The sequence below is a fragment of the Arachis ipaensis genome, chromosome B6 (assembly GCF_059453495.1).
Source record: "Arachis ipaensis isolate K30076 ecotype BB chromosome B6, ASM5945349v1, whole genome shotgun sequence".
Lineage (NCBI taxonomy): Eukaryota > Viridiplantae > Streptophyta > Magnoliopsida > Fabales > Fabaceae > Arachis > Arachis ipaensis.
The window spans coordinates 8,078,786-8,098,185 of NC_142441.1; the positions used below are offsets into that span (position 1 = coordinate 8,078,786).

The 19,400-nt window shown below is 33.0% G+C and overlaps 4 protein-coding genes across 12 annotated transcripts; 2 read left to right on the top strand and 2 right to left on the bottom strand.

The window, feature by feature from the left end:
* The first annotated feature begins 1,517 nt into the window (after positions 1 to 1,517).
* Positions 1,518 to 2,258, top strand: LOC107647947 (monothiol glutaredoxin-S6). The gene has a single exon (XM_021103850.2). The coding sequence runs from the start codon at positions 1,677 to 1,679 to the stop codon at positions 1,983 to 1,985; it is 309 nt and encodes a 102-aa protein (XP_020959509.1). The 5' UTR covers positions 1,518 to 1,676; the 3' UTR covers positions 1,986 to 2,258.
* Positions 2,259 to 5,948: 3,690 nt separating this feature from the next.
* Positions 5,949 to 6,590, top strand: LOC107647948 (monothiol glutaredoxin-S1). The gene has a single exon (XM_016351993.3). The coding sequence runs from the start codon at positions 6,067 to 6,069 to the stop codon at positions 6,382 to 6,384; it is 318 nt and encodes a 105-aa protein (XP_016207479.1). The 5' UTR covers positions 5,949 to 6,066; the 3' UTR covers positions 6,385 to 6,590.
* A 1,771-nt stretch (positions 6,591 to 8,361) lies between these two features.
* LOC107645602 (zinc metalloproteinase aureolysin) lies at positions 8,362 to 11,914 on the bottom strand. Of its 6 annotated transcripts, XM_088489448.1 has the most exons (5): positions 11,494 to 11,914; positions 10,608 to 10,698; positions 10,115 to 10,143; positions 9,353 to 9,459; positions 8,362 to 8,752 (listed from the first exon to the last, which is right to left on the bottom strand). In XM_088489448.1, exons 4-5 carry the CDS (start codon positions 9,391 to 9,393, stop codon positions 8,560 to 8,562), a joined length of 234 nt encoding a protein of 77 aa, XP_088345574.1. In that variant the 5' UTR covers positions 9,394 to 9,459; positions 10,115 to 10,143; positions 10,608 to 10,698; positions 11,494 to 11,914; the 3' UTR covers positions 8,362 to 8,559. The 6 variants fall into 6 exon arrangements, with proteins under 6 accessions (XP_088345574.1, XP_088345573.1, XP_088345572.1 ...); XM_088489447.1 differs by lacking the exon at positions 10,115 to 10,143; XM_088489446.1 differs by lacking the exon at positions 10,115 to 10,143 and having other exon boundaries at positions 9,353 to 9,554.
* A 1,154-nt stretch (positions 11,915 to 13,068) lies between these two features.
* On the bottom strand, positions 13,069 to 16,862 carry LOC107645604 (BTB/POZ domain-containing protein At1g03010). Of its 4 annotated transcripts, none has more exons than XM_016349666.3 (4): positions 16,642 to 16,862; positions 15,439 to 15,505; positions 14,021 to 15,232; positions 13,069 to 13,804 (listed from the first exon to the last, which is right to left on the bottom strand). In XM_016349666.3, the coding sequence occupies exons 1-4, from the start codon at positions 16,860 to 16,862 to the stop codon at positions 13,223 to 13,225; spliced, it is 2,082 nt and encodes a 693-aa protein (XP_016205152.2). In that variant the 3' UTR covers positions 13,069 to 13,222. The 4 variants fall into 4 exon arrangements, with proteins under 4 accessions (XP_016205152.2, XP_016205157.1, XP_016205153.1 ...); XM_016349671.3 differs by lacking the exon at positions 16,642 to 16,862 and adding an exon at positions 15,611 to 15,789; XM_016349667.3 differs by lacking the exon at positions 16,642 to 16,862 and adding an exon at positions 15,597 to 15,789.
* Positions 16,863 to 19,400: the final 2,538 nt, after the last annotated feature.

Here is a 19,400-nt window from a genome sequence, read left to right on the forward strand (position 1 = left end):
GTATTATGTAACCGATTCCTCAAGTGATATAACTCCCGAAATTTCTTGACCTCCATTTTATTCTTCAATAACCATATGCATTTCCTTTCTTTTCATTACCTTTGATCTTGATCTAATATTAATAATTAGGAAAAGTATAGGTAACCAATAAGATTTTGAACAATGTGTAAACAATGTGAATTAATAGGGTTAAAAGAGTAAATTTAATTAATAACATTAAATTAGAATGTAGTATATTTTCATTTGATTGGTGGTTGTTCATGTTGTTCAAAATTTTCATTGTTTCCTTAACACTCCCCTAATAATTAAAATCCAACAGATGATAATGTAAAATTGTAAATATACCAAGGGACCGTGCATTATGTAACAGTTAATATGCTTTCTGTTTTTTTTTTTTTTTTGTTTCTCATAGTATTTTTCAATTTGACAGATTAAGAACTAATCGTGTCGAAGTTTCATTTAAAAGTTTGTTGTTAGCCAATAAATTGTTACATGCACAGAATAAGATTCGAACCTCCAACCTTAGCAGTTTGTCATTATTATACCTACAAACATTAATTATTTGTATTACATCTGCTAGGGAACCAATAGAGTATTTGTACAATGTGTACAATGAGCTATTTATTTGGCCCAATATGAGTTAAAAAATGAACATTCAGGATAAAATACTACTAATTTCTCAAACACAATACACCCATATTATCCAGAATAACCATCCGTGTACCAGGGATAATAAACATCTGATATCCTACTGAATCGAACATCCCTATACCCCCATTATACACATTGTATAAATACTCTATTGGCTCCCTATACTTCCTCTTCAAAGAAACCTACTAACACAAAAATTTATTATATTTCTCCCCCCCCCCCCCCAATCCAATCAAGGAAGTCATATAATAATAACCATGAAAACGTTTTCATATGCTATATATATAGACTATAGTTACTGGTTATAATAATCTATAAACATTCCTGCACGGCCATTAATATAAGTAGGACTACGTATGTTTGATTTTGTCCTTGGATGAGTACCATGGTACCAAATATATCTTCAATTTTTCTACTACGGATCGGAAGGGGTGAGAATCTTACAAAGAAAATATATAAAATAAATAAAGTTGCTCATGAGTAGTGTTTTATTTAGGACCACTTTCTTTATTATTTTCTCTCAACCTTAGTAGTAGATGCTCCAAAAATGAAGAGATAACACAAATAGTCACATAGCAATAATAGTAGCATATATAGTGTATACTTCTGTGTTGTTATGACGATGATGACAAGATGTGGCGCAAAATAGAAGCTAAGGCAAGCATTTATTTCCATTTTGTGAAAAAAAGAAAAAAGATATGCTCTCCATATTTCTGATGAATCTTATTCTTTGAAGAATTAGATCGATCTTAACAGCTAGCTATAAGGCAAGTTGTTATGTATGATATTGATGCAATGCAAGTGCAGTACAAAAGGTACATTATTTATCGAGAATACTCTTCAAATCTTCTCTTCTATCTTATTATTCCCTTTATTTTCCATCATTTTATTTTTTTTTCAATCATGGGTCGGCAATGCAATAACAACCCCACTCCTCACACACCACCTTATAAATAACCCTTCATCAATTCTCACTTTACATCATCATTCGTATAAACACATACATATAATAATAATCATTGAAGATGGAGGTTGTGGCGAGCATGGTGGCTGAGAAGCCAGTGGTGATATTCAGCAAGAGCACGTGTTGCTTGAGTCACTCCATGAAATCACTGATAAGAAGCTTTGGTGCAAATGCAACTGTTTATGAGCTTGATGAGATCTCAAATGGAGAGCAGATTGAGAATGAGTTGATCCGAATGGGGTGCCAGCCAAGTGTGCCAGCTGTGTTCATAGGCCAACAATTCATTGGTGGTTCTAAGAGAATCATGAGCCTCCATGTCAGGAATGAGTTAGTTCCATTGCTCAAAGATGCTAAGGCTATTTGGATTTGATCATGAACGTAACCAAAATTAAATCACTACTACCATAGTCTATAAGGATATATAGTTACATATGCATATGTATTTCTATGTTACGTACTCTTGCTATGTATATGGAGTTAATTAATTAGTGAGCAACATTAGCTATATGATTAATATTATATATAGTACTATGAATGCATGTGTGATATATAATATCACTTATTATGAGTAGTTACCATGCACTACTTATATTATATATGGATACTTTAATTTCATCATAATGAAAATTTGGCGCGTTATTGCTATGCATGATGTATTGTTTTACTTTATGTATGTTCATCTCTTTCAATTTTAATTTAATAAAGTTACAAATAAATTCTTGAAAATTTATATTTTCAATATATTAATTTTTTAAAAAAATTATCAATGTAATTTTTTAGAATCATAAAAATAAACAAGTTAGTTTAAATTAAAATCTTTTACATACTCTAATCATAGGAACTAATTTAAAAATAGTGTGTCCACATTTAAAAGACTTTATTAATATTTTTTTTAACAATTAATTTATTTGAAATATAAATTTTTAAAATTTATTTATCATTTTACTCTTCATTAATTTAAAACTAATTATTAGCTTTACAATATATCGTACATACGGAAACTATAACGCTTTCTTAAATTGCAATAGTATTTTAAAGGTGATATAATGTACAAATATACATTAAATGTTGTTGATATGAAAATGTTAGACGCATATTTTATATGTTTGATTAAATTATTATTTAATAATTTTTAATTATTATTATCCTTACATAAAAATATATTAATGTGACTAATCACTTTAGAGATGTAAATTTATGCACGATTTAATATATATAAAATACAATTTTGTTGATATACAAACATCTCGCTGATATTTCACGCTATAACTACCATTTTGTTGACTCTGCCAATCTCTAAGTACTTAAAAGTTTAAAATGGAATTGAAAGTTTTGTATATATATAATATGCTGCACCTTTAACATTTATTTTGGTTGCCCATAATATCTTTTATTGTATAAGTTAAAGACTAATTCGTCACAAATCGAAATTTTATTTAATAATTTATTATTAGCCAATAAATTACTGCACGAGCAAAATGAAATTCGAACTTCGATATACTTGGCCATACTTAGTCTTGTTTTAAGATATCTCTTTAACATTTATATTCATATTTAACATTCACATTTTTAACTGAAAGTTTTAAATTGAAAACTCGTCCTAACCTAATACGTGTCGTTTACATATTTCATCAAGTTTACATAACTTTGTGTATGTATGACAGGTAATGACACATTGACACACTAATGGAAGAAACTAATTAGCCAATGGCAAAATGTGACTGAGAAGCTTAATCATATATTCTCACATTCTTTCTTTTTTTCTTTTTTACTATGCTAATAATTATAAGTTTGCGTGAAGTGATTATCTATCATTCCAAATTTTTCTACCTTAATTATTCTTTTCCTTGTGATTATTAGTGAAAGCATATATCGTTTTCGTTTCCGTATCAAACACCAATACTTAATTAATTAATAATTAACTAAAAAAAAAAAACAAAAAAAACAAAGATAAATCGATCTCATGATTTGATGGTTGTGCACTTTTTCAGCATAGACAGCAGATAATGAAGCATTGTGAAGATCAAAGGAACCGTACAAAAGAGTTGGCCCTTTGATTTATGTTTGAGCCGTTTATTGAGATTGATGGAACAAAGTTGGTTGACACAATTGAAAACTTGGAGCCAAGGGTTGTTTTTACAAGCTGATGGCACGTGGAAAATTCTCTTACTAGAACATTGCGAATAATCTGTGTATATATATATATATATACAAAAATGAACATGCACATTTTTAATGTTATCTGTTATTGGAAAAAATGCCTGGCATAAAAGTAAGATCCCTATTGGATCCAAATCTAAATCAGGATGATATTGAACTATTTACATATCTTGTTTTTTCTCTGTAATAACCAATTAAAATGGGTGCAAAGGAATCACTCCCCTCTCTTCTCTAGTCTCTACCCCTCACATACATCTTTGTGGAAGTAATAATGACACCATTTGAAGACATTGTGTGCATGATTTCGTAGTTCACTGCTATTCTCACCAAAGCATTAGTTGCACTCACAAGAAATAGCTTATATATTATTCTATAAGGATGTGGATTTGATTTTGTGACAACTCAATTCTTGCTTTACTTAGAATAACTTGTAAAATAAATAATTTGGATTAATCGAGTGCTCGGTTTAAATAAATATCGTAAATCATTTATATATACAATAATTATTGAATAATAATAAATTCTTAAATAAAGTTCAAATTCATAATAGACTAGTTTTTATCCTGCCGAGTCAAAAAAATATATATCATTAAAAAAATAACTTGTAAAATAAAAGTTTTGATTAATTAGACTCAACTATTGATTAGAGGGAGAAAAAATGGCTTGACAAGTCTCTCATATCATCCGTCAACAAAAACTACTCAAGAAAAAGGTTAAAACCTATGTTATAAGAACTTAAGATAATTTTCTTAATAAAAAAGTAATTCATGAAGAAGTAGTAACGTGCTACCGAATACTGCTTTTTTTACTATTGACTATAATAGTATTTGATTAGATTAATACGAATATAATAACCTCTTTAATTAGTGCCTAAATGCTTTACCAAAAATACTAGCCATACAATCATATACATTGAACTGGAAACACCATGAGACCATGCAAAGTTACATAATTAATATATTTAAATGAAAACCATATGCTCTAAGAAGAAAGCACATAAAAACTCAACATCTTTCTAGCATCTTTCTCTATTCAACGTGCAACTAAAAAAAAAAGATTATGCTATGTATACACCAAAATTAGCTACTAAAGTCAGCCACCACTATAAAATACATGTTTAAATACAAATACACATTGAAAATAAATTAAACCACACATATATTTATACACAAATATATTGGTGGCTAATTTTAGTGACTGATTTTGGTGTACAAATAGCATTTTTTAAAAAAAAAAAAAAAAAGCAAAATTCTATGGCTACCCAATGAATAGAGTTTTGTGTTCCCTCATGCCTATATAAGGATATTTAGATTTTCATGATATGAATGACCAATCAACCATGGTAACCATTAAAAGGCAAAGGCAAATGCTATTATTGTGCACTGTATATAACTTTATTATATAAGCATCTATTATCTGCCCCCACCCTTCCATAAAAAAAAATAAAATAAAATAAAAAATAAAAACTTTTCTTATTTTTATTTTTAGTTCTTCACCTTTCAACTTATCTTTGGGTATTTGGTACTTGAACTTTGTGGGAATATTGTTAAGGCATGGAAAAAGTTGCTACTTGCTGGCAATAGATAAACTCAACTCCGTTCACTTCATTTTGATCAGATTCCCCTTCAACAAAAACAACAGTAGGTATAGTTAGTTTCTATCATGTCAAAACACTGCTATAGTTAATTAAATCATAATGTAATTATGCTAAACTTTGAATATTACTGATTAATTGATTAGGCACAAGAAAAAAGAAAGATTAAGATGATTGATAATTAAGTAGACACCTGGAATAATTTTCACAATGTTCTTTGAAATATTCTAAGCTAAAATTGCAACATGAATGTGAGTCTATGTGCTATGCTAACATAGCCAAGAACATGGGTTGGATACATTGACTTTAAGTCTCTAACCATGAGTTACACTTATCATTCACTCTACAAAAGGATACATGAGTTAAAAATCAAGCAATCAGAAAGGGCAATTTGGGAATCCATTGATGACAGAACTTTTTATTTATATACCAAAAACGTTTATTCTTTTCCAGATGTTTATTCTTCTCTGTATGTGAGTGAAAGAAACCTTCCAATCTCATCTAATAGAATAAACCAAGTGCAATGATGGTATAAATAGACCACCTATTGATCTCAAAGTTACACATACTAAACCAAACCAAACCAAAAACCCAAACACATAAATCGCATATCTTTCTCTCTAGTTAGTAGTTACTTCATAATATTATATCAAACTATATATCAGATTATATTATAAGCTCTATAGCGTTATTAGTAATGGATGTGTTGACAATGTTGACTGCTGAGAAGCCAGTGGTGATCTTCAGCAAGAGCACTTGTTGCATGAGCCACACAGTGAAGGCTCTGATAAAAAGCTTTGGTGCAAACCCTGCAATGATTGAGCTTGACAAGTTGCCAAATGGTCAGCAAGTAGAGAGAGCACTGGTCCAGCTCGGCAGCCGGCCAGGCGTGCCGGCGGTGTTCATTGGACAGCAATTCATAGGTGGTGCTGATGAACTCATAAGTCTCAATGTTCAAAACAAGCTTGCTCAATTGCTACTAAGGGCTAAAGCTATATTCATCTGGGGTAGGTAGCTGTAGCTATAGCTATAGCTATCCAACTGCAAAGTAAATTCCACCCTTTCACTTCAACTCACATGAGAAAATAAGAGGTTCTAGTATTGTTCTTGGGAACCTTGATGAGTATAGACCTTCTTCTAGCAATGCTTCTTGTGTTCTTCTCTTGTTGAATCTTGTTATCCTAATACTAATTTTGTATAATGCAAGTAGTTAAGCTTTTACATCATCATAGTCATAGATGGCTCTATCATGTTATAGTCCCTTTTTGGAGAGTAATAATCTGATTTTGAAGAGTTAAGTCCAAATTCAGTGTGCAATCTCTGCAATGTGAAAAAATGAACAATATGCTAATAACATTATAACAATCCCCAAGTATAGACAATCACAGATTTCAATTGAAAATATTGTACCACCAGAGCAGTTATAATATAGCACATTTATTATAGTATATCCTATTTAGGACACGTTTAGTTTTGAAGTTGATAAATAAAGAATCTCCTATGTGTATATATTTCACAGAAGATTAATTATGCAGGGTGCCAAAACTTATTAAGTATTGTATTCGTATGTATATAGATTTCACAGAGACATATTCTATACTTTATTATAGGTGGGATATCCTAAGATAAATTAGAGAGAAGTAGAGGGAGTGAGAGGCAAAAACAGAAAGTATAGAGATAAATTCTGAAGCAGAAGCATTTATTTGTTGAGGAATCCTGAGTCCCCACTGTGATGCCAAGAACTGACCTCGCACTAGGTTTTGTGTTTTTATATTGGTTTCCCAAACGCATATGCCATAGACCTTTTCAATTTTTGTTTTACCAAGGGTATATGCCAACAATAATTCAACTTCAGAAAACTCTAAATGTTCTTATGCTGGAGAGAAACACACCCTTCATTCATACAATGAGTTTATTTTCACCTGGGAAATTTTTGTGAGAATACTCTTAATGAAATCGAAGATAGCTATAGCCAAATGATAAAAGATTGCGCATTATATTAGCTTGATTTATCAAGAGAAAGCTATATTAAACATTTTGAAAGCATGCATAAATGGAAAATATAAGAGATTCATCAACAGGTTATAGAATTCAATGCATGACAAACTATATAAAACATTAATTTTTGGGTCCAAAAGGTCTTTCTCTTTCCTTGTTTTGTTTAAAAAATATAATTCCATTAGCTTTTTTTTTTTTTTATGATTTTTTTTGTATCCGATGGATGAAAGACTAACTATCACTAAATTAAGCTCCATTGAAGATTTGTTGATGACAATGAATTATTATATAAGTAGACAAGTAAATTAATCACTTGATGAACCTAACTCCAAATTAAAATAGCATGATTTCTTTCTTTACCTTTCAGCAGACAACAGGTTACAGAATTCAATGCATGACAATTAAACTACAGAAAACCATAATTTTTGGGTTCAAAAGTTTTTTTTTTTTCTTTTCTTATTTAAAAAATATTATTTCATTAGCTTTTTTTCATTTTTGATCTCCCATGCCATTCTCTGGCCACTGGCCAATAGACTGTTGCATACACAATGTAAGATTCGAACCCCCCAATATTTGTTTAAGTATACGAGTAAACTAATCACTCGACCAATCTAACTCCTTCAAAATAACATGGTTTCTTTCTTTTATCTTTCAGCACACAAAGGCACCCAAAACTTTATGCATGTTTGATCAATGGATAGAGAAAATCCAATATAAAAACTACATAACACAAAATAATGGAACTACTTCGGTTTTCTACCTACATCAACAGATTTTTTCGCAAAAGTTATGCCTCTTAGGCGCTCTAAGTGGTGTATTAAATCGTCTCTCATTGGTGCCATCACTACCTAAACGACTAAGCAGAACTTTATTCCTTGTCATTCTTTAGTCAAATAAGGCAAATGCAACCTAATTTTAACATCATATACCTTCATGAATAAACTAATAGATGAACTTAAATAACAAGAAAAACGACTAACCTCACTCCTCATTCACTAAAGATCTTCATTATAGTGAAATAGTCAACATGATTCAATAACTAATGCTATGTGTACCAAAGTTCACATGTTTAATACAACATCATAAATAAGTACAGAAAGGAATTTGCAAAACTCAAAAAACGTTTAGAGGATCTAAAATAAAACTATCCTCACATGTAAGAGCCAAAATATGCCTGCACTTTGAAGTTGTTTCACTTCTGAATATAGTCTTTCAAAAGTTGATTTTTCTGATGCAAATTTGCATTGGTTCGCCAATTGGCCACAGCCTTAGAGACAGTATCATTAGCCTTACGAATCTCCTCAGCAGAAAACTTATGCTCTATGATTCCCAAGGGTCCAGGCTGCAATACTTTAATCACAGTTTCCATCTCTTGTTCAAGCTGTCTGTAACACATTCAAACAAGTCTGCATAAGAAATAATAATAAATTACCCCCACTTACCAAAAAGATCAGGCTCCTCTAATATGCACCCTTAAATCAGTTAGTGGGTTCAGAATACCATTAAAAGACAGTTATACTTTAGGGACAAATTCAACATAGAAGATCCTCTTTTTCCCCTTAGCAAATTACAAAACAGCTCTATATTCTACTAAAAAAATGCATTTTTTCCCCAAAAAAATTTTGAAATATAAAATTTAATCAATAACCTTTTTAATAAAAAAGAGTCAAGTAGGATTACATTGCTATACAATCTCACAATTTGTGAAATATGAATGGTTAAAGTTAAACATTTAAAATTCTACGAAACAACATCAATTTCCAATTCTGTTAACTTTTCAACCGGAGGAGTTTTCCTACATTACAAAGTATCGCAATCAAACAGAACAATTTTTATTTTTATTTGTTGCAAAAACAACGCTAATGTAATTATGAAATATAAAGGCAATGTTCCCAAATCGATAATAAACATTAAAATAACCCTTATTTCATAATTGAGAGGGTGGGGCAACTACGAACTGTGATTAGGATGAAAAAGAGGTTCACCTTATTAGCCCGGAAAATGGCAGCGAACTTCGAAACCCCATGATCCCTCACTGACACTGCAACAATCGAACGCAACGGTGATCTTTCGCTGAAATACGTCGTCGTCTCTGAAAACCGGACCGGTCATCAAACCACTTTAGTAACTGGTTTACTGGTTTATTGGTCTAACCGGTCCAACCGATGGTTCAACCGAAAAACCGTTCTAGAATAAAATAATAAATAAATTATAAAGGACCAAAGATGAGGGTACTCCAAGAACTCCTATTAGATGCAACAGCATTCAACATTATCACATATTCTCACACACACATACAAAGCCTTAACCCAGAGAACAACCACAGCAAGTGACTTGGAAAGAAAATGTAAACACCAAAACAATCACAAGCATACAGAACATGTGAATATTATTATAGCAAACATAATAATAAAATAGCTCTTCTAATGCATCTTCGAAAATATCCCAAATCAAGAAAACTACATAATCTGATCCACTTGATTCAGAAAGTTACATATATTAGAAAAATTAAGAATCAACTAAAAGAAAAAGAAAAGGAAGGCCTGGTTGATTCGATTCAATTGCCTGAGATGAAGAATCAAACAGGGCTGAGAAGCTGAGAGTTTAAATGTTAAACCTCAATATTCAAGTAACATGACTCCATTATTGTTATTATTACACCCTTCTAATGTCACAAATTCAATATATATTATAGTCCATTGACACTTGTGTATTCACAAACTTGGCCTCATCATCCTGATTCATACCTTAAAGTAGAAGAAAAAGTCCCAATAAGCTTTCATTACAATTTTATCCAGAGAGTTGGGGATTTGGTTCGGAGTTCATGCCAATGATAATGACGAGAGGGATGAATCAGTAACATAGGCAGTGCAAATTTTAACAAAGTTCACCACAATGATTAACAACAACAAAAAGCACTGAAAGAACACTCAGTAATATAGGCAGTGCAAATTTTAACAAAGCTCATCACAATGATTAACAACAACAAAAAGCACAGAAAGAACAGTGAATCAGTAACATAGGCAGTGCAAATTTAAAATTTAAAAGTTATCAATTTAAAATTTATCAGCAAATACAATCGGTGAGCAAAGCCAATCAATCAAACACTGACTGAGCATTCTGTTCTGATTCTGTGATTGGGAAGCAACAAATTCAGCAACAAATGCAAGTTACAGCAACAAATTTAACAAATCCTAGTAAAGTCCCGAGTTACAGAAAAAAGGCAAATTTATTGATTACCAATTCAGCAACATGCAGAAATACAGGGTGAAGGGGAATCTGGAAAAGAGAGAACACTAAACCAAAACATTAACCAATAATCACACTAAACCTGCAACCAGCAATTACAAAACAGAAACAAACATTAGTACATTATAAAACATTCCAAAACAGTGATGACACTAAACCTGCATAGTAAATAATCTCAAAGACAATGATCACCAATATCCAGCAAATAAACAATAAATACACAACAACAATTTAGCAAATAAACAAGAACAAGACCTAAATAGAAAATCCAACAAATTAAGTCGCAGCAACCAAACAATTTGACAAATTAAAACAACAGCAGTCCAACAATTTAGCAAATCAACTTAACAAATTCAAGAACAGAGAATCACAAAAAAAATAAAAAAATAAAAGTAACAGAAGAACACAAGAACCATTAGCAAATTAACAAGTTCACAATAACAGCTAAAAAATTTACCAGAAGAACACTAATGCAAGTGGAATCATCATGCTAACATGTTTTCTGCAAAGATGCTATTTGTACAGCTAAAATTTCCTAATTACTATGATCCAATTATTCTAATTTCACATGCAATCAACTTACTAAGTTTCTAAAAGCTAGAAATTATAAAACCAACCAGAAATATGGTTAAAGCATTTCATCAAACATGTTGAGTGCGGTAAAATTAAAACGAAATAAGAGAATTCAAAGCTTAATTTCAATGTGATAGAGAAGAGAACATAACTATTGTAACTTCAATTTAGTCTATGAAAAAATCCAAACCACTACCAAATCAAATAATTACTTATTGTAATAGAAATCAGAAGTTGCAGAGTTTGAAGAAGAGTATTGGTGTTGTGTGAGTGTATTGTCTGGTGGCGGGTTTAGGGAACTCACGGCGGGGACAAAAGAGAGCAGTTCGACGGCTGAGTGGAGCGCGCGGGTTGGTGGCAGAGTTTGAAGCAGAGCAACGTGGCTTCCTGACGAACGCGAACTCGAACGGTGAACAGCGAGTGAACGCGAACGGTGAACGCCGAGCGAACGCGAACGAAGACGCGAACGTGAACGGCAAACAAACGGCGACGGAAGCGCGGCTGAGCAGACAAAGACGACGGACGCCGAGCTCGAGGAAGCAACCGCGATCGGTGACAGCGAACAGGGGTTGAAGATTTGGAGCAGGAGGGAAGCTAGATGACGGATGGCGAACTTTGAGTGCGACGGACGGCGGCAGTATGCCACTCCTTGTGGCGGTGGTGTAGGCTTACAGTGCTAGGGTTTTGTGGTTGGGTTTGGGTGATTTCTCTGACTGAAAGAAAGAAAGGGAGAAAGGGAGAAAGAAACGAATGAGCTCCCCTTTTTTGTGTAAACCGGCCGGGTTCCGGTTCGGTCCGACCGGCCGGTTGTCGTCCGATTCAACAGTTTTTTTACCGGTTTTATAATTTATGATTTTACATGCTTAACCGGATCGTTAATATTATCGGTTCGCAGTTAAACTGGTCCGACCGGTAGGTTCGGTCTGATTTTCAGAACATTACTTTCCACTTTCTAGAGACGGAGTGAGCTGGGTTTTTTTTTTGTCTCGGAGTGAGCTAGGTTTGTGTTCTCCATAGTTAATCACAGTGGCTCATTCAGGCCCAAAAGGAATGGCCATTGGGCCCAAAATAGAATGGCCCATCAAACTCGTATACTAGTTTTCAAGTGGCTACAAGTAGAAAGGTCAAGAAGATTCGGCCCAGACCAAAAACAAAAAAGATCAAGAAGATGCGAACTGATATTATGGAAAGGCAGACAGGAGAAACCAGTTGCCATCAACATCTGCAAGCAAACATTACGATGAAGAGGATGCAGCAGGCAGAAAGCTGGGTATCATAGCAACCATTGCGATAGTGATGGTGGCAAATGATACCGAGTTGGTTCAATTTTGAAGGAGTGAATTTGCTCACCAATATTTACAGATGTATCTCTGTTTGAGCTAGGTTATTCGACCCACACAATGATAAAAAAAAAGTGGCTACCAATGGCACCGGGTTTTTTTCCCCTTTAATTCCTCTATGCATTTTTTTCCCTTTATTTATTTTTTTGCTTCTAAAAATTATGTCTGCAAGGCAAGATGAAATACATTTTTTACTTTGTCTAAAAAAAATACACTTTTTTACATATATAATAATTTAATTTATGAAATAAATATATAAAACTAATTTTTAATTAATCAATATAATTAATTTTTTATTATAAAATTATTTTTTAACTTTTTTTTTTTTTTTAATTTAAAATTGAGGATTTAAGGTTTAAAATTTAAAATAAAAAATAATCTCTTTCTTTACATATTATAAATTTGTGAGGAGTTGTTGTCATAATATAAATGTGTGAGAAGTGAAGAGTGATCTTTATAATTTTTTATTTTTTGTTTCTTTTCTGCTCCTTCATTCTTAACAAAAGTGATTTGTAAGTCATATTCATTTGTTACGAAACTTAACTCAAGAAGACAATCTTCCATATATTTAAAATCGTATTTCAGAATTGTAACAACTACTAACAAACCCATCACTAAAAAACAGCAACATGAAGGCGAAGTAAGAGAGAGAAATTAGAAAATGATGATTTATGCATACTATATACATTGCAGTCATGAAACTGAGTGGCGTCTTCTTTTTGGAAAAGGAAAGCGATGAGTTTCTGAATGAGCGATACCTTTGGCATTATTATTACTGGCACCAAATGATGATTGCTTAAAAGTACTAGTGCTTAAACGAAAGAGAGAATTGAGTTTGCTTAGTTTCTTCGTGAAAGATTTGAAAAGCTTGTTAGCGGGGTATTGTGACTTCACAAGCTCCTGTTTCATGGAAACATGGTCTTTCTCCAAATCAGTCAGCCTCATCCTCATTCTCGCTACCTCCAGCTTCAGCTCTCGATTCTCCCGTCGAACCGACGCGTAGTTATCCCTCGGCGAAATGGCGCCGCTTCCGGCACCGCTTCCCGTCCGCTGAGGGAAATGGCCGCCGAACAAGAAGCTGTTGCTGTGGTGGTGTCCTCCGCCGTTCATCGCGTTTCGCAGTCTCATTTGCTCGAAGTAAAGCACTTGAACCGCCATTTGCACCGGCAGCCTCTCGTTCTGTGCTGCATGGCTGCATGCTTCTTGAGACAGTTTCTGGCAATCTATGCTTTTGCATAACCGGTACCTCTCTGAATCCTTTATATTTGGATGAACCTATAACAAGAGACTAATTAATTAGTACATGAATGATTTTATTTCTAACACGCACGCCATGTGTTTGAGCCATGGACAATAGATGTTAATTAACCATATAAAGATATCTCTTTGTGTAAAGATGATAATCAAGAACTGTTAGATAATTTGACATCTTTGACTAAGCTACGGAATGATTAAGAGTAATGGAGAAAAGGGATTCTCTGCTTCTCTTACCTTAAGGAAGATATCAACTGCTCTGTAGAGTCCATCACTCACTATGCGTGCATGATCTGGGAGTAGTTCTGCAAGTGCTGTGAATTTTGATGGTAACAAGTTTGAGTCTAATGCTACTTCAGCAAGATAGTTGTCCATCAGTTTAGATACCTTGAGGATTGAGCTTTGTTTTGGAGATCCGGGGCTGTCGAAGTCATACACCATTTGGCTTTCATCTCTGAAGCAGCCACCATCATTATCATCATCATCGTCCTCCTCATCAAGGTTAAGGAAAACTGAGAAAATCCTCAAGATTGAATCTGTGTCATATATTGTGCTGTGTGTGTTCTGAAGCGAGTTAGCCGGAATTAGTATGTCTTCTAGGATTGCCTGGTCGAGTTGTAGGCCGATTCGCCTCTCCAAATCACACCTGCAAGAAGTTGGGGCCCCAGCCGCGATAGCAGCCTTCAACAGGAATGATAAGAATGCCATTGGAACCTGGCTCTTCCTTGATTGATTAGGGAGTAATCCAACTATGGCTTCAACGACCAGCCTTTGTTTTTTCTTTACTTCCAAGTCAGGTAAACTCCCTTTAACAACTTGAGGATCCCTAATAAGAGCAATCCCCTGTAGTGAACTATGTGCATAGTTTATCAAAATCTTACTGATCATATCTTGTTTTAGCCCCTTTGATTTCAACACAGAAATTACTCTCTGGAAAAAATCAAGGCCAAGAACATTGAAAGATTTCCCCCACCAATCCGAGGGAGTTTCTGGTTCCATGTTTGAAATTGTCTTAGAATTTAAAGTATGATCAAGTTTTAGCAATCCAGAGGTAAGTTGTTGTTTGCATGCATTGTTTGCAACTGAATTGATTAACCTGCTAACAAGGTTAATGTCTTCTGAAATTGGGAGAAGAGTCTCACAATGGTGAAGAACACTAATGCTGTTTTGTATGCTTGGTAGCACTGACTCTTTTAGATATGATTCCGCTCTAGTCTCCAAGTTCTTCTCAGCAAATTCTTCAGTCATTTCTAGAAAATGCGCTATGCAACGTAGCTTGGCAACGTTTGAGAGAGTGAATTCAACATTTATTCCATAGCAGAATTTAGCTGCTAGCTCAAATGCATCTATACCACCAGGCACATTTTGGAGACTTATGCGTGAAACCTTGGAATCTTTTGCTTCTAGCAGCAGTTTTCTGATTCTTCCACTCCTAGAAACTAGAGGAAACTGCAAAAATTTGTTGCCAAGTACTTTAGTTCATTGTTTAAACATTAACCTAAATATATAGGTCCATAACAATAGATTTATTTTTCATTTTTTTACATGGGGAGAACTTTGAAACCATTAAAAATTCATCATATCAGAATGGCAGAATAAGGATATATATATGATCAATTATGTATATTTATAAGCATGGCAGAATAAGGATATACCTTGTGAAGTGGAAAGCTTGAGTCTCCTACTTCAATAGTAAGATCACTAGAGACTTCAGATATTGGCCTGAAAGAAACAACAAATCTAGCTGAATCATTGCATCATATAGGGGTGGAAATTTTCAATATAAGGCAAACAGTGGAGGCATACATATTACCAAAACCAAATTACCATAGACCTTGAAAGAGCCTCTTGTGTAGCTTGTATTTTGCAATTTAATGAATGCTTATAAGAAAAAAGTGAAACAATCTAATCTTCCAATATCAAAATCTTGGAATAGAATAGGCCCCCAAGGCTAAATTTTGCAGAGGATAAGGTAAGTTCCAATATTGAATTTATATTGCATGGTTGGTTGTGTCATTGCGTGGAACCCATTTATGCAAATCATTGAATCCTAAAGATAAGATGGAAAATCATTTGAGCCATTCTATAGTATGGTCAAATAAGTTGATGTCTATGGCTGTCTGTTCTATTTCCACATACAGCCAAAAGATTTTCATTTTTATTACCACATAGTCGGTGAGATCTTATTATCACATCATTATAATTATTATTATCAAATTCGTTCATTTAAGGCCTAAAGATAATAAAACATAAGAATAATAATTGATGCACAAACGTAATTATTGTCCTCAACAAAAGCAAAACATGATGAAAAGATCTGAAACCATTCACCAAAACATGCAGCGCCAAACCGCTGTCATGTTGGTAAATTACTACATCAAGGTCAATATCTGATCAGAGCTTGACCAATTACAATCGGATCAATATAATGCCTCACATGTTGTTTTCTGACATTGATTTGGATTCATTGTGACCAAGTCATATGAGAGATTTTTGGTACAATGATTGAAGGAATGCACTAAACAGTAACAAACACAATTAAAGCATGAAGAGACAGGACAAGGCAAAACAAAAATTAAGGTTCCAACTACCTATGCTCTTATACTATTCTGCCAAAATTCACCCTCTATTATAACCAATTCTGGTATTGTTCTTTGAACAAATCTAATGAACTGAAGAACTACTACTAGAAGGTCTGTGAAAAATGGTTGCACATACAAGAAAATTTAATGAACCCTCCATTATTCATTCATGTACATAAATGCACACATGTAGTATTGCAAACACACACTTTAAATGCAAAAAATAACTAAAACTTGATTAAGAAGCAAAGAGAAGATTATTATTATTATTATTACCATTCATTGGCATGTCTTATGCTTGAACTTGGACGAAAGGTCCTTTTCCCTTGAGAAATACTAGGCTTCAATTCACCAACAGTTACAACTCCCATCTCCAACAAATTTGACTTGTGAGTATTTTGATAATAACACTGCAGCAGCACCAACCCTACTAAGGAATTGTCACTCTGCATGTGAATGGGACTATATGCTATAACCCTATAACAATCCAATTCCATACATCTATGCCAGTTAAAGTAACATAAGAAGATAATAAATTGAAGAATGAAAAATAAAAGAAACACGTGTCTGCTTCTTCTTACATTATTCTTCTTTTGTTGAGGACCACTTCACTCTGTCTGTAATAAAAAGTTGTGGTGAGTGATGAAGTGAAAATCACATGAAGCCATGCAAGCCTATAAAAAGGACTAGGAATGTGACAACTTTGTCAATAACAAAAATGTTATATGTTTGTGTATGCATTTTCGTTTTAGTATTTAAAGGAAAAATAATAATGCAAAAGATTTGTTTTTTATATCAGTAAAAGAAAAAGAAAGTATATACTTTTAAAGTGAACTAAAAAGTGGGGTACGAATATAATTTCTAGTAATTTAACCTTTATACTATCAAACGTTTTCTTGACATGAATCGTAAGAATGTGCAAGAATATTATAGTGCTTTTGAGAGTTATAATAATAATGGCTAGCTAAAGCTACCCACCATGAAAAGATTAGCAAAAATAATAATATTATCATATATTTATATATGTAAAGCTCACTAAAGTAGCTCGGATTTAAATAATAGTTGGATTATTACAAGTCATAATGAGAACCACAAGCTAAGCTAAGAATATCTCCAATGTTCGATTTTAGTTTTATTTTATTTTGAATTTCACATAATACTATATAAATATTTATGGACTATATATTATAAAAATTAATTTAAAATTTAATGTGAAATTCGTCATTAAAATACTTGATTTCATTTTAATTTAACAATATTATATAACAAAATTATAATGTTCATTTAATAAATTTAATGAATATACAAATGACAGTATTTTATTAATTTTTTTTTAAATAATACATTATCTCTTTATTAATATCAATATTATTTTAAAGATTTTATTCAACTAAAGTTTTAATTTTAAATTAATTTTGTTACTATAAAAGTCAATACCTAAAAAATATCCATTGAAGTTGCTCTTTACACTAGGTAGACCAACTTAAATACATGAATAAATTACAATTGTGAAAAGTATTGTTCATCTTGCAATATTTAATGACTCGAAGGTTATGCATCATGCATGTTGCATTTTTTTAATTATTAATATATATACTATCTATTATTGGATGACCCGTAAGTCTTGGTGTATAATTTTATTTACAAAAATATTCCAATATTTAAAATGTTCACATTCTTTAAGACATAGCTTTAAGATCAACTAGCATGCTCAGGAAAACAACTACGAAGCATGTAATACGGCTCCGTAGATAATGAAAATTTTGAATAACGTAAATAATGGGTTGGAAATTTAGCCCAATCAAATTAAAAAAAAATATATTCTATTTAAATTATTTAATAAAAAAATTTTATTTAATAATTTAAAAATTTTAATTATTTATTATACTTTAATTTATTAAAGCATTAGCTTCTCCTTCTAACTCTTGTCATGTTGTTTGGTTGCCAATTAGTTCTATCATCGTCATTGAAATCCTACTCACCACCGCTGATTTGTCAACAAAACCCTCATCGACGTCGCTTTCCTCTAGATCGGAAACGAACGGTGCCGTTGGACTTCTTCTCATCGTCGCTGTTTGGCTTGCCATACACCGTTACTGGTGTCGCTCACCCCTAGTAAAAATAACCATCCGCTTAAGGATAAAAATAATCATCTGCATACCTTGTGATTGAACATCCAGCATATTTTAATTGTATATAACTAAACTCAATCCAATCAAATAACCATTCACATAAGAATTAAAATAACCATCTGCATATTTACTAAAATGACCATCCTGAACTGGCCAATGAAATAATTTTACTGAAAGGCCGTGGTGAAAACGATGCAACGACTAACACTGCTGTTGCTCCTTCAACGGTTCAATAACTACCAGCGGCGGTCACCAGTGAGGATGAAGGTTCTTCTCTAGCGATTCAAGTGAAAACCACGCAACCACTAATTCAAGTGGTCATTGATGTAGAAAACTACTCAATGACTAACACTGCTGGTCTGCTCCTGCTCCTTCAACCGATGAAGATGAAGGATTGGACGAAGAAGAAGAAATGATTAAGAGAGTAAAACTGTACAACCTTTGCTGACCTCGTAGGAGGAGAACGAAGAGTGGCGTAAAAACAGCAGCAACAGTGGATAGGCGGTGGGTGAGAGGCGCGTTGGGCTGAGCGTCGGAAGGGGAGGCGCGTCCGGTTGACTGGTGGAGGTGGAGGAGTGTCGAACTGAACGACGGAGGAGGACCGGGATGAACGACGGTGTGAGTAGAGGAGCGGAAGTGGGTTGAAATGAAATGAGAATGTGATGTAACGGTATATTAAGAGGAGGTTATGTTGTCTAACCCTAATAATTAAAATTTAAAAAGTTGGTTATTCTAATAAATTGGAAATTTAATTTTAATAATTAATTTAAATTTTCTTTTTTAAACTGTTGTTAAACGTTGTTTAACATTTACATTGTTTAGGTATATTTTCTCTAATAATAATAATTACTTTGATGCATAATAATATATAGTGTATGATAATGGAGCTGATGACTCAATGGA

Coding starts and splice junctions, on each gene's coding strand:
- LOC107647948 (XM_016351993.3), top strand. CDS start 6,067: ATGGATGTGTTGACAATGTTGACTGCTGAGAAGCCAGTGGTGATCTTC.
- LOC107645602 (XM_088489444.1), bottom strand. CDS start 9,393: ATGGGGTTTCGAAGTTCGCTGCCATTTTCCGGGCTAATAAG. Junction 8,753..9,352: donor CCATTTTCCGGGCTAATAAG/GTGAACCTCTTT, acceptor AATGTGTTACAG/ACAGCTTGAACAAGAGATGG.
- LOC107645604 (XM_016349666.3), bottom strand. CDS start 16,862: ATGGAATTGGATTGTTATAGGGTTATAGCATATAGTCCCATTCACATG. Junction 15,233..15,438: donor CAAGCTTTCCACTTCACAAG/GTATATCCTTAT, acceptor AAATTTTTGCAG/TTTCCTCTAGTTTCTAGGAG. Junction 13,805..14,020: donor CAGTTGATATCTTCCTTAAG/GTAAGAGAAGCA, acceptor CTCTTGTTATAG/GTTCATCCAAATATAAAGGA.
- LOC107647947 (XM_021103850.2), top strand. CDS start 1,677: ATGGAGGTTGTGGCGAGCATGGTGGCTGAGAAGCCAGTGGTGATATTC.